Here is a 13,655-nt window from a genome sequence, read left to right as displayed (position 1 = left end):
ATTCAGCTTTTATACAATATATGTATTAGTAGTACAGTACTCACTCAGCTCCAAGCGGCAGATTAAAGTTTTACAAATAAACTAAATAAAAAAAATCAGGCAGGACAATCTATATTGTGGTGATCAGTTATATTTTTTTATTCAAATTATATAATCATTCTTAGACCAGTCAAAAAAATATTTACTTATATTTCCATTATTAATAACTGAATAGTTCATTATTCAAATAAATCTGCTGCTCAAGCTCTTTTCTAATGTTAAGGGTAGTGTAAGACAACACAGACTGACAGGTTTCAACACTGCTTATATGATTAGTGTTGTATGACCCCTTAAACCCCTTTATAATTCATTCACAGAGTTGAGATCTAAAAAAAAAAAAAAGTAATAATAAAATAAAAATGAAAAATCAGGTTATAAGTCTCAGTCAGTACTGAACAACTGTAATGAGACTCTACAGTTCTACATTATATTTCATCTGATAAAGTCACATATTACAGGGTTGCAAGTGCAAATTGGTAAACATTTACATTCATAAAAATATGAACAATTATTTAAATACATGAAGAAATCCACAATCCATCATTGTGGAATCTTTACAAAAGCTAGTTTGTAAGCTAGTCAGTTATGCTACTTGTAAATGATCAACTTCCTTCATGGTCGTCTGGCAGTGTGTCTGCAGCTGTGCTGATGGCGACTGATGAAAACTGCTCCTCGAAAGCCAAAAACTTGTGATTGTAGTCCTTTTCCAGCATTTTCTTCCAGATTTTTACTAAAATATACAAAAATGAATAGTGACAAGGTTATATACAGCTCCACTTATCATATAAAATAACCTAGTAGTTCTGTAGACCTTCTGTTTCTCTGCATACTTTATTATCCTCCTTCAACACTGCTGCTTTTCAATGGTCAGGACATCAGTTGTGTGTTGGAGTGTGTGATAGTAGTATGAGTGAACCAGTCACAGCAGTGCTGCTGGAGTTTTAAACACCTTAGTGTCACTGGCTGGACAGAGAATACGCCACCAATGGTGTCCTGTGGGCACTGTTATGACTTATGTCACTGTTGTGACCGACACAATCTGTGCATCAACAGATTTGTCTCTGATTTTACACAGAGGTGGAACAACAAGGTAGGAGTGTCTAATGAGAGTGGACCGTTAGCAGGCCTGTTACAAAATGGAAAGCAGACCAATCAATTGCCTAGGACTCTGAGCTGATCTGGGGCCCCCAAACAACAACTGGTTATGAGTTTAACAACTGTGTGAGCTCCCTTTTAAATTCTGTGACAGTAACCAGCCAAAATATGAAACATTAGCAATCATGAAACCGAGTTATCCATAAGAAGCCAAAAAATGGGAAAAAAAAAAAAAAGATAGTAAGTGATAATTTACACTGGAAAAATAAGGTCTATGTTTACAAATGGTGTAATTTAGCAGCAGGTAGGCTAGCAACAACAAACATGAAAAATGTATATGTAACCTTTGTTAGCGGCTAGTAATGAACTAGAGCTTTTTTCTAAATTGTTGCCAAAAATATTTTTCCTACGCATATTGCTTTATGCATCAGTTTTAAGAGTTATTTTTAAAAATAATTAATTTATATTAGTGGTGTCAATCACTTAAAAATGAATTATAATCATAATTCTTTTTTTTTTTTAATGCTGCTAGTTTCCTGTATTTTTGAGAGTGTAGTTTAGGTCAGGCAGACTACAGCTTTTTACTGTATTATAATGTCTCAGGAGAGAGAGAGGGAGAGAAAGACAACGCAAATTAGCAAGAGACAGAACGAAAACGAGCTGCAGGGATTTCTACACAGCTGTGGTTTGTCGACAGTTTGAATGATCATGGCTAACATGCTCACATCTGCGTGTGCTCTCTGCTTGTGTGCATCAGGGCGCTGCACCAATTGTTTCTAGACATTTCGGTACACGTTAATACCAAGACATTTTGGATGGTGCCTTTTTAGTATCAAATTTCGATACTCAGCTGTAGCTACAATAATTCCATGAATCATATAACCAGACTGGAACATTCATGTCTAGTATTATCCTTGCACGCCAGTTAACGTAAAATGTCTAATCTTACCTCATACAGATGCCTCCACTGAAGAAGGTAGTCGCTCGCAAATGTTCAAACGTAAATGTAGTGTTTAAAAAGTCCAGCAGCACTGCTGCGTCTGATCTGTTCATGCTGATCTATTTATGCACACCACCACCATGCCAGTGTCAAGACAATGCTAAAAAATGACCCACCCCGCAAATAATAGCTAGTTTTTGTTAGTCCTGGACATAGGATAATCAAGTACGCAGATACAAGTCTACAGTATGTAACTATACAGCTATAAAAGTGGTTTGAATATAAACAAGTTAAATGTTGTACTTCTGCATGTTTTACAAACTTATCATTAAACAAATAATGATTCTTCCTAACACACACAGTAAGATACCAGATTTCATAACTACAAAAGCATGACGGAGTCTCCTGCATTGTGGCACTATGGCACCAGTGGAGTCATGCACATTGTGGAAAATCAAAACAAAGAGACGAGACACATGAAAAGGTGACACTAGACAGTCACACTGAATACCCATAACATGTAAGTCTAGGAATATGACTAGGGATTTACAATGGTTTATTTGTATTTGTGCTATAATACAAGAAATATTGAAAGCTAATAAGTTTCTAATGTTAATAATAAGCAAACTCTGGGTAGTGAAAGCACACTACCCAGATACATCCCAGGACTAACATTTCTAAGATGTGCACTAAAACAGTTAAGTCACAGTAAATGGTATAGTGTGAGCAGTGATCACCTCTACACTGTGAAAAGTATATCCAAAACAGTGTAATGCAGCAGCCAATGAGAGCGTGAGAAAAAATTCTCAGGGAGTGAAGTGCAAGCAACCAGAACAACAACAAACACAGAGCTGAAGATAATGCAGAGAAGAGACATGAATATTGGCCGAGCCAATGGAGCTTCTCTGAGTCAATATTCTACATGGTGATGTAATCGGAGACCTGCAATAACTGACACGTAACCCAGTAACAAAGATTTAAACGCTATGATATCAATAATCCTTGTGATTAAACTGTTAAATACTACATGAAACTAACATACAATTCGTTTGCAATTGTCTAAGTCAGTTAACGTGTATGTAACATTCAAGCGTCCAAAATACATCACACCAAACCATGTGAGAAAATTCTTTCTGCTGATTGGTCAGACCTGTTTGAGACAGGAGCAAGAAATTAAATACAGCTAATGTTAGCTAGCGCTCCACTAACCTTAGTTCTATTCCTACTAATGTAAGCTAACTCACCGATAATGTTAGCTAGCTCTCCACTAACCTTAGTTCTATTCCTACTAATGTAAGCTAACTCACCGATAATGTTAGCTAGCTCTCCACTAACCTTAGTTCTATTCCTACTAATGTAAGCTAACTCACCGATAATGTTAGCTAGCTCTCCACTAACCTTAGTTCTATTCCTACTAATGTAAGCTAACTCACCACTAATGTTAGCTAGCTCTCTGCTTACCTTAGTTCTCTACCCGGTAACGTTAGATAACTCGCCGTTAACTCACCGTTTTCCCGCTGGCATTAATTGCACTGTCTGAAAATGTAATACCTACAGCACATTTACAGTAAATTTAAGACAATTTAAGATGGCAATTACCCAGATTTTAATTTAAGACATTTTAAGACTTTTTAAGGACCCGTGGAAACCCTGATTCAAAAATGCTCCAATGACATTTTCTTTCTACATACAAATTATGTGTGATTTATTTGTTAACACTTACTGTACTCAGGCTCCTCTGCTGCCGGTGGCTCTGGTATTGACTCTGTAGACTCTATTGCGTTCTGTAGTGCATCATTCTCTTCTTCCTGCTGTTCCTCAGACGGTACCTCCAGACTAGAAATCATAACCTCATAGGCTTTCCTGGCCTGAGATGTGAGCTCAATCATTTTGTGGTAATGATCCTGTGAATGTGACATTAGTTCAGACATTAGAGCATTAAAGTATTAAAGCGTGTAATGTTAGTTTTAAGTGCTTTCCCCGCTTAAATGAAGAACATTTTAATGTGTTGTATTTTATATTGCAATGCTGTTTTTATGCATTATATGTTTCTTTTAAATTTATTTATAAAGTTATTGCAAAAAATGAAAGAATGAAGGGTCAGGTACCTGTGCTCCATCATAGTTGAAGATGCCAACCAGGCTCACAGGAACAGCTTTGTTCACACAGCGTCCTAAAGACTTCCTCGACAGGGCAAAGACGAAGGGAACACCTTGCTCCCGGCACGTATCGATGATGGTGTGAAGAGCCTCATCTAGACCACCTGCACAGAAAAAAACATATGGTCACGCAACCTGTAGACTGCTGAATGGCAAATAGTACAACTCAATATGAAGTGCATATATTTTATTGATACTGCAACTCAATTTAAAGCAGCATTATAAGGTAATTGGTATTTCTTGATTTTGGGCTCCTCCTACAGTCAGAAAGGGTAATTTGGACTTTGAGCCATCATTTAAGGACATACAAAAGACATACCATATTTTCAGCACTAAAAGATGCACTTAAAATCCCTTAATTTTCCCAAAAATCGTCAGTGCGCCTTATTAATGAATTTTACCAGTCAGGTTGTAAGGAGCAGTAAAGCCACTCTGCTGAAGTACAGCGTTATAAGTTTCAGTGAAGTTTCTCCATCACCAAGGCTGGAGTAGTATTAGCATTAGCCGCTAACCATGCTAGGTGCTAGCTCTTTTACCGTTCAGAGGTGAGTATTATCGGCCTGTAGCATGCTGCTAACTCCGGCTAGCACTACTGGAGCAACATAAGCCACTAACTGCTAAGCGCTAGCTATTTTGCCATTCAGAGGTGGGTATATTGGATTGTAGCCTTACTGGGTTAAAACAAGCTATGTGTCGAACCGCTAGCTAATATCACCCTGACTTTCTGGAACAACCCGGAGTCCTCAACACTTAACAGCTAATGCTCCAGGCTTGATGCTGGAGAAATCTGGAAATCTAAGCTTACTGTAAATAAATGAAAACACTTTATTCACCCAAATCAGCAGTTTTCAGAAGAGAAATCTGCATAGATTAATATCCAGCGCTCCTTTAACTTTAAAAGATTTTTTTTTTTAAATACAAATTTGTTTACACAGCTTAGCTTTACTTAACTTAATTTACCCACCACACAGTCAACACACTAAATTAGAAAGAAACCATGGCAACACCCCTGTACCTTACTAGTGTCGCATAATGCACCTGATAATCCAGTGCGCCTTATATGTGAAAATAGACATTTATTGATAGTGCGCCTTATAATCCAGTGTGCATTATAATAATATAGTGCACAAAAGTCACTAAAGATGAGAAAAGGATATTACAGAATTATACACAAATATTATTAGATACTATTAATAGTATTACAAAGCTCTTGCAAGTTAAACAGTGCTGAAGAAGTGTTATGAGACTATTATATAAAGTTATGCAATTTTGTGCTGCTCAAGGTAAAAGCACACAAGTTTATGTATATATTATTTTACTTTAGCGCAAGATGAAAAAGCTTTATTAAAAAAAACCTTTAACAAAATGTTTTGAGTTGTATGTGCCTCCTGTGAGTCCTGTAATATGATATATCATTTTTTTCACTGTTAATGCTTGACATATGTAAATTAAACACAACCATGAACTGTTGTTACTCTTACATTACACATTTACCTACCACATTTACTGCCCTATACCTTTTTGAAATGTACCCCTTGTATAAAGCAATGGAGATTCTATTGCCTGTTGAAACTGAATGGCCCTACGCATGGTCCGATCTCAACACACAGGTTTTTCAAATGCTGGCTCTGCTCTGCTCTCCAAGAACTGTCTGGTAAATTTGTGCTCCCAAAAGTGTGGTGGTTATTTCTGGGGTGGCACACAGATTTCAGCCCTAATTAAGTGGTCCACTGCTCATCCTGCATAGTCTTTCTGAATTTCAAATGACACAGTCATAAAAAGATAATAGCAAATGGCTGTAAAGATAAATCTGTTAAAAAGAGACTAACAGAGTTAATTCTCTCAATTCAGCTGGTATTAATGCTGTTTACGTAATCTAACATTTAATTTAACTGTAGTGGATGAAAACATGGGACTTATTTTTACATGTTGCACAACTTACAATAAAATTTAAGACATTTTTGAATGGGAACTTGGTTACTGTCCTAAAACACTGAAAAACAACCTGGTTGTGAGAAACAATATTGTAGAAATGAGTCCTTTCCCTCATACCTTTAGATTGTACGCGCTCACAGTTCGGAGAAATGATGACGCATTTGACTTTCCTGAGCTTCAGGTGTTTTAGAACCTCTCTGAGTCCCATAACCAGCCGTCTCTTCATCCTGGCCTTCATGGGGTCCTTCTGGTACAGCCGATCCTGGAACCTCACCAGTTCCTTGAGCAGAGTGGTCACACATTCATCTACGTCTTTACTCAGCATCTGGCTGCAGTATCTGTAACAGTCAAGATGAGAAAGGTGAGAAACCACTAATAACAATAATGCATTTATCTATAAACAGGTACAGGTCCAACATGGGATTGCTTTATTTAGTGTTTGTGATTTTCTTACTCTCTGAATTTTCTGCTGTGGATTTTAGGTCGATCGAGGCTGGTATCTGGATTACAGATTTTCAAAGGTGCATTTTCTTCTGCAGCAGTTTCTTCTTCTGTGCTGATGACCTGTGGGCTTGTTTGGTCTGGCTCCTCCTCAGCATCAACATGTCCAGTGAGATCGCCTTTCATCAAAACCAAATCATTTTATTAGATTATCATCATAGACATAGAGCCCTATTTTAGCTATCTATAGGCGAGCAGTCAACCACGCAATGTCTTTCCTTTCGTAACGACATGAAAAGTATGCCTTGCACGGCTCAAAACACAAAAAAGGCATGTACTAATTTTCTTAATTAAATCATGGGGGTGTTTAGTCGTAACTTAAAGGAAATGGCAAGTGTCACTCTGATTGGTTTCTTTAAGATCCAGGTGCGCTCTGACTTTGGCGGATTGCTATTTAACTGTGCAACACTCCTGGGCTTCTCAGCAGAGGGGTTCACACTGAAGGTGTATGAGCAGGTAATTTATGGGAACAGCAATGTTAATTCATCTTGTATCCTGTTTATTGTTCATGTAAAGGTTGGGTTTGTGCTGTGTGTCCTTGTGTGTGTGTGTAATTAGCGGGAGTGTAAGCGCTATCAGTGCTCCTACTTTGCCAAGATAGCAATAAATGTCTGACTGTTGACTGTTGTTTAGGTTAATTTCAGTCAAGCAAAATAGCAATACGGCAGAAATTTACCTGAACACACCTCACTTCAAAGATATATTCGTAAACTCCATTTCTATAGACACTTTAAAATTAAATAGTATAATTAAAAAAGATACTTGTAAGTTCCTGTGGTTCCACTGAACTGGTCTCATCTGGATGCTCGTTGGAATGTGATTCAGCTGGACTGGATTCATCCACTATTTTGGCTGGGTCTCTCTCCTCTAGCAAGCGGTTCTGCTTTCTTTCTTCCCTCTCTTTCAGAATAACCTGTTCATGAGATATTTATTATATTGATTAAAATATTCTGTACAATTCAATTAAAAAAAACAAATTAGATAAAATGTGATAAGAAATATATAAAAAATGCCAATATGAAAAAAAAAACAGTCTATTTGAACTCACTCTTTTAAGGGGTGTTGGTTTTTTGGCTTTAGGGACCTCTCGCTGTTTCCCCTTTTTCACTAGAGGGCATGTAGAATCCAGGGGGTTGTGAGCAATCCTCTCTTGCTGCCAAGGATGCTTCTTTTGAGCTGCTGGTTCTTTATGAACAACTGGTAGTGCTCCTCCAACTGATTTTATAACAAAAACCAGCATGAAATTGGCGTGAAAGTAGTGATGGCAGTACAATAAATAGACAAAAATACATTATTTCACCATTGTTACCTGAGAGGGTTATTGGTTTAACATCCTGTTTAGATTTCTGAGACTGCTGCTTCTGCTCCAGAACTGCCAGCATGTTTCCAAGGTCAAGCTGCACAAGAGCTTTGCTCTTCTTCTGACTTGCCTGCTGTTGTTCAGAAATGTTTTTATTATCAGAAATACATTCTATTATTTCTATTAAATTAATTGTTTGTTAACTGTTAGTATATTGATGAACAGCTAGTGTGTGTAAGGTTATATTCTATGTTCACTATTTTTGATGGAAAATACTGAGATAATGTCACTAATGACACTAATGATGTAACTATTATATGAACAGAACTGGTCTTATGGGTTAAAAGATAAATAAAATAGAAATAATAAAAAAGCAAAATAAAAACAAAACAAAAAACTCTTCTTGCATTTAATTCAAAACCAACCTGTGCTTTCTTAGAATCAGTGGGGGTGGGCTTCCCAGCAGTGGCTTTACTCTTATTTGAACTCTCTGGTTGCACAGATGTACCCACTTTCTCAGATATTGATCCATTATCCTGTGTAACACACAGAAAAGTAAAAAAAAAAAAAAGTATAAATAATATTTAAAATCATCTACATTTTTCATTCTTTAACCAATTCATGACTGTCAGGATACACTCAGGATTACAAATTGGTAAATTCATTCAAAGAAATGCAAACTGGCTTACTTGTACCTTACTTGTATGTTACATTTTACCTGAACTGCTTGTGTTGTGTGCCTCGGCCCTTTCTGAATATTTACAAAAGCAAAGGAAAGGTCTGGGAACTCCTCTTCATCCTAAAGAGAAAGTAGTATTAGTGATTTAGCCTATAGAACTTACACACACACAAAAACAGGCACAAATAAAATAAATTATGTATTACGAAACATATTTAAAAATATTTAAAATATTTAAAAATACCTCAAACTTGGGAGGCTCTTGCTGTGCAACCACCATCGGTACAACACTGTCTGTCTGGTGCTCCATTTCCTCAGATGCTGCTTTAGATTTCTTCTTTTTCTTCCTCTTCTTTTTTTCAGTAATTTGGTCAGTGCGTTGAGACTTTTCCACCTTACCAATTTTAAAAACAAACATTTGAAAAAAAATATATATTAACAGCTAGAACCCAATATGTATTATTCATATATTATGTCTAATGCAGACACGACTGTGAAAGATTTACTAAACCTTTTGGGGCCTATGAACCAACATTACAACAGCATTACAGTTATTATGGGAAGTATGGGCAATGCTGTACCTGAGAGGTATCATGTGTGGCAGAACCTTTTTGGACGACTTTAGGAGGCTGAGAGGCAATGTTGGCCCAGGATGTTGCTGGTGATCCATAAGAATGGGGTGAACTAAGGCCAGTGTCCTGACCTAAATAAAAGAACAGATTACTTAACTTATTTGTGGCATCAGAGTCTTTATCTTATCACTAATAGTAGACTGTGTGAATTTTACCTTGTGTTACAGTTAATTCACTATGACTCTTTTCTGTTGCAGTGACTTGCTGGTTTGATTTTTGTTTTGGTCCTTTCTTTCCTGGTGTTGGTGTATCCTGAATAAACAACATCAACATACTGTTGAATTAACCGTGACTGTAGCAAGTCAGTAGATGTTAAATTCGGCTAAGCAACATGCAAAATTTTTCACATAACCAACCGTGTTCTGGAAGGTATTTTGGTCTCCTGTTGAATCCTGAAGGGCTGGTGAGGTGCTTGAACCCCAGCATGACCGGGTTTTTTGGGTAAAGGCAGGTTTTGGGTTGCTGGAGGTAACTTCACTGGAAAGCTCGGGAAAATCCGACAGCTTCACTTCAAATGCGCTGCTGCTGCTACTACTCGTAACTGCTGATCTGGGTCTCTCACGCGAAGATGTAGAAGGTCTAGTTGCCCTATAACCTTTAAAACATATACAATTAAAATCAACTTCAACTAAAGAATGCCCACAGTGACACTGATTGAGGGTTTAATAAGATATGACGTTGAAGTGGGGGAACCGTGGGTTCGCCCCTCACCAGGACATGCAGCCCCGTCTGTCCCAGCTGGCTCGCATTGGACTGATAAAGCAGCCAGCTCAGTTTTTGCGATTATGATTTCTTTTTTTTTGGTGTGGTGGAGGGCATTTTAACAAAATAAATGTAAGTTTGAGTTAATTCACTCCCTGTATTTGTGTCTCTCTGTACTTCCGGACTACCGGGTCATGGTGGCCACACCCCTATCCCCAGGGGTGCCATCATAAAATACACATTATGCCTAATTCTATTAAGTTTAGAAATACAATTATTTGTGTTTTACATATTATAACAACTCTCTGCCCCAATAAACACGAGTCATGATCAAATGAACTTCGGAAATGGAATGTCCCATCTATCTGGCAACTCCTATTAGGCCTTGTTCAAAATCTGAGAAATTAATGTCGCCTAACATGAACATGCCCATCATGCAACATCACTCAAAATATAACACCCCACAACTTATACAGGTGTGTACTAGTTTAAAGTAACACTTTACAAACAAATTTACATACTTCTATCCCATGGCTTTTGGAAACACGGGAAGGTGAACAAACAGATTAAGTAAACCACCAATAGCAGTAATATAGACCGCTTATTTTTTGTCTAGACAGCATCTAAGTACAGTAAACAGACTCCACAGATTTCTGTACCTCCTTAAATAATAATTACCTCTTCTGGGTGTGTCCACTGATCTCCTGTTCATCCTTCTGTCACTGGAAGCAGGCTCAGATCTATGCTGTAAATGCTACATGATAGAAAACATGACTGTAAGAATGAGGAAAGTAAAAAAAAAAACAATAAAAGTATATTTACCCACCCTGAAATCTAGACATACTTATAAAAGCGCCAACAATCACTGTCCTTAGCATGAAGGTACACTAACATATGTTTAAAAAAACAGTCAACTGTCAGTGATATTATAACAACATGGAAGTGACTGTGAACGAAAGCAACTCGCTCTCTCAACATAAAACACTCAGAGTGGGGTCTGGAAACGCTGAGGAGCACAGTCAATAGTCAAGTCAAGAAGTTATTGTTAATACTGCATATGTACAGGACATAAAGAGAATTGAAATTACATTACCCTCTTCCCAAACTACAGCAAGTACAGAAACAGATATATAATATTGTGTGTAATATTTCTTTGTACAGTGTGCAGAGAAATCAATTTTCTGAGTCAATCACTACAGATCTCCAAACTTCATGTGGCTTCAGATTAGCTCAAAAACAGTAAAGCATTAAAAACAGGTTTTCGTGGCTGGGCTGCTTCATCTACTTCGCCTTACCCAACCAAATGCAAGGCAGGAGAGAGGAGACTTTTGGAGGATTTTAATATAGTGTATTACAAGCACAATAAGCACAAAAATACCTTTTCACTACTCTCAGGTGTGTGTCTCTTTCTGGCCATGTCTGTTTGGTGACTTTTGCTTCCTCTTGGCTGTTGAACACCACTAGTACCATGTCCCTTCGGTCCACCGCCATGCTTATTCTCTGTCTTTGCTGACCCCTGCCTTCTCTTGAACCAGTTTTCTGATGATGATGAAGTATCCATTTGATCTCGATAACAGCCTGAAAGATAAATGACAAACCGAATAAAATTTTTTTTAAGTGTATTTACTGATTTAATTTAGTGGTGTCAATCAATAATACATTTTTTTAAATTAATTACAGGACATCTCTGTGATTATTCATAACTAATCACACTTTGTCTTCCTTAAGACTAAGTAATATGTATTTAAATGTGAATAAAATAATCAGTGTTTGAAACACAGATTTGTAATACCGGTGCTAATCCCTTAAAAAAATATATCACTAAATAAAACTGATTATGCGTCTCCAGGCTGTGTCAATTTTGTCACATGATTAATTTGCATTATTAATTTTTTTAGAATAACTGCATGTGTTAACACTTTAATATTGACAGCATTATTTAGTATGTACACCTAACTTACCTTCTAAATCCTGCTTCAGTGTGTACAGCTAAATCAGTCAGTCAGCAAATCCAATGAATCCAACAGTTGGTCTTGAATTCGTCTTGTCCAGGGACAGCTCGTCTGTCAAGTGTCTGATGGTCAGACTGGTGGTCAGACACAATCATTACCGTTAAACATGAAATAAAGTAAGATTAACCCTTTCAGTGATGGAAAAAAGTAAGAATTCTGTTTTCTGTCTGTTTTCCATTGCATTGGAAGCCTGTGTGTAATATTTTATATTTCATATTGACCTTTTTATTTCATAAACATTTTATTTAATAAAAAAAGATACCTAAATCACATTAAATTGGTACAAAAAAAAATCAGCTGTTACTTTCCCCTCAATGGCTCTAGTACTACTGTTTTTCCAGTGCAGTGAATGGGACCAAGCTACTGTTCCCTTGGTTTATAGACTTGTTCACTGGCTGGTTCATGGTCTATTCTGATGGACAACAGCTTATAAATAGTGTTAATAGTTATACATTTTAAAAATAAAGAAAATACATGATGTCCACTGTAATGGACGCAGGGTCTGAAAGAGTTAAGGTCATGGTATTGGTGTTGCTCACTCATGACCCACTTTTCTGTTAACCAACAAGTTAGCTAACCTAGCTTTTTAAGTTAGCTGTCTAGCATTTGCGTAGCTAGGTTATATGAGGAAGGTTGCACAACACTGACTCACATGGACAGAAACATGTTAGTTAGCTAACTAGCTAGGTTAGCTAAATAACTAAGAGTTAACAACAATTTAATATCTAGCTGCTAATAGCTGCACACTGAGTAGACATGTAACGTTATTAGCTAGTTAGGTTAGCTAGGCCACTTTCTCAGAAAAGTGTTAACTAGGTTAGCCTACTCACTTGGGAAGCTAAAAACCCTCAGTGCACTTCTGTCAGTTCATGGACAGGTTTATAACTAGCTTACCTACTACTTATCACTGCTAGCCACACCTTCTTACAATAAAAGGGTACATATTTAATAGCTAACAGCTAGCTATATTTATATATAGTAAAACAGACTGAATGCGTAACCTAGGTTAAGTGAGTGAGCAGCTAGCTAGCTAGCCAGCAGCTAACTACTACCATAACACAGAAAACACTGCGTCACATTAAATAAAACGTCCCGCTCACACTTGTCGTTTAACAGGATCCATCCCCGCAGGTATATTTGCAGGTTCGCTCTGCACATATCTGGAAATTCTCCCTGACAGCTCCCGATATCAAACTTAATGTGTAACGCTGAACACAAACAGGTCAAACTTCATCTGCCAAAGAACTCCGTAATACCGGACTTTTATTTTGAAAGGCAGAAATATCAGGGTAAGGTGAAGGTAGTTTTTGTGAAAGAAAATAAATTATATATATATATATATATATATATATATATATATATATATAATATGTATATATATATATATATATATATATATATATATATATATATATAATATGTAATTTGTGTACTGAATTTAAAAATATATATATAGATAGATATAGATATATACATATATGCATATGAAATTGAATAGTTTAAAAATAATTTAAATCATTATTCACATTATATTCAAAATAATTTAAATCATTATTCACATTATATTCAACATTTGCAATGTATGTTGTGTCATTTTTTGTGTACTTTGTGTACTGAATTTGAAAATAAAAATAAAATAAATATATTAATAAATAAATAAA

At 36.6% G+C, this 13,655-nt stretch overlaps 1 protein-coding gene across 1 annotated transcript; it reads right to left on the bottom strand.

Moving 5' to 3' along the window:
• Positions 1-114: 114 nt before the first annotated feature.
• Positions 115-13,258, bottom strand: LOC103040756 (selenocysteine insertion sequence-binding protein 2). The gene is made up of 18 exons (XM_007230017.4): positions 13,095-13,258; positions 11,944-12,068; positions 11,361-11,560; positions 10,661-10,736; positions 9,637-9,875; positions 9,436-9,532; positions 9,230-9,351; positions 8,893-9,042; positions 8,688-8,768; positions 8,395-8,505; positions 7,979-8,102; positions 7,718-7,884; positions 7,432-7,582; positions 6,623-6,788; positions 6,286-6,506; positions 4,183-4,337; positions 3,798-3,978; positions 115-769 (listed from the first exon to the last, which is right to left on the bottom strand). The coding sequence occupies exons 3-18, from the start codon at positions 11,541-11,543 to the stop codon at positions 642-644; spliced, it is 2,352 nt and encodes a 783-aa protein (XP_007230079.3). The 5' UTR covers positions 11,544-11,560; positions 11,944-12,068; positions 13,095-13,258; the 3' UTR covers positions 115-641.
• Between the last annotated feature and the right edge of the window lie 397 nt (positions 13,259-13,655).

This window comes from Astyanax mexicanus, chromosome 22, assembly GCF_023375975.1.
Source record: "Astyanax mexicanus isolate ESR-SI-001 chromosome 22, AstMex3_surface, whole genome shotgun sequence".
Classification (NCBI taxonomy): Eukaryota; Metazoa; Chordata; class Actinopteri; order Characiformes; family Acestrorhamphidae; genus Astyanax; species Astyanax mexicanus.
This window is presented reverse-complemented; position numbering and strand designations above follow the sequence as displayed.

Excerpts from the sequence above, each read along its gene's own strand:
- LOC103040756 (XM_007230017.4), bottom strand. The coding sequence starts at position 11,543 with ATGGATACTTCATCATCATCAGAAAACTGGTTCAAGAGAAGGCAGGGG. Across the intron at positions 7,885-7,978 it reads TAAACCAATAACCCTCTCAG|TTGGAGGAGCACTACCAGTT; the intron begins GTAACAATGGTG and ends TTATAAAATCAG. Across the intron at positions 770-3,797 it reads AGCAGAGGAGCCTGAGTACA|TAAAAATCTGGAAGAAAATG; the intron begins GTAAGTGTTAAC and ends TGTATATTTTAG.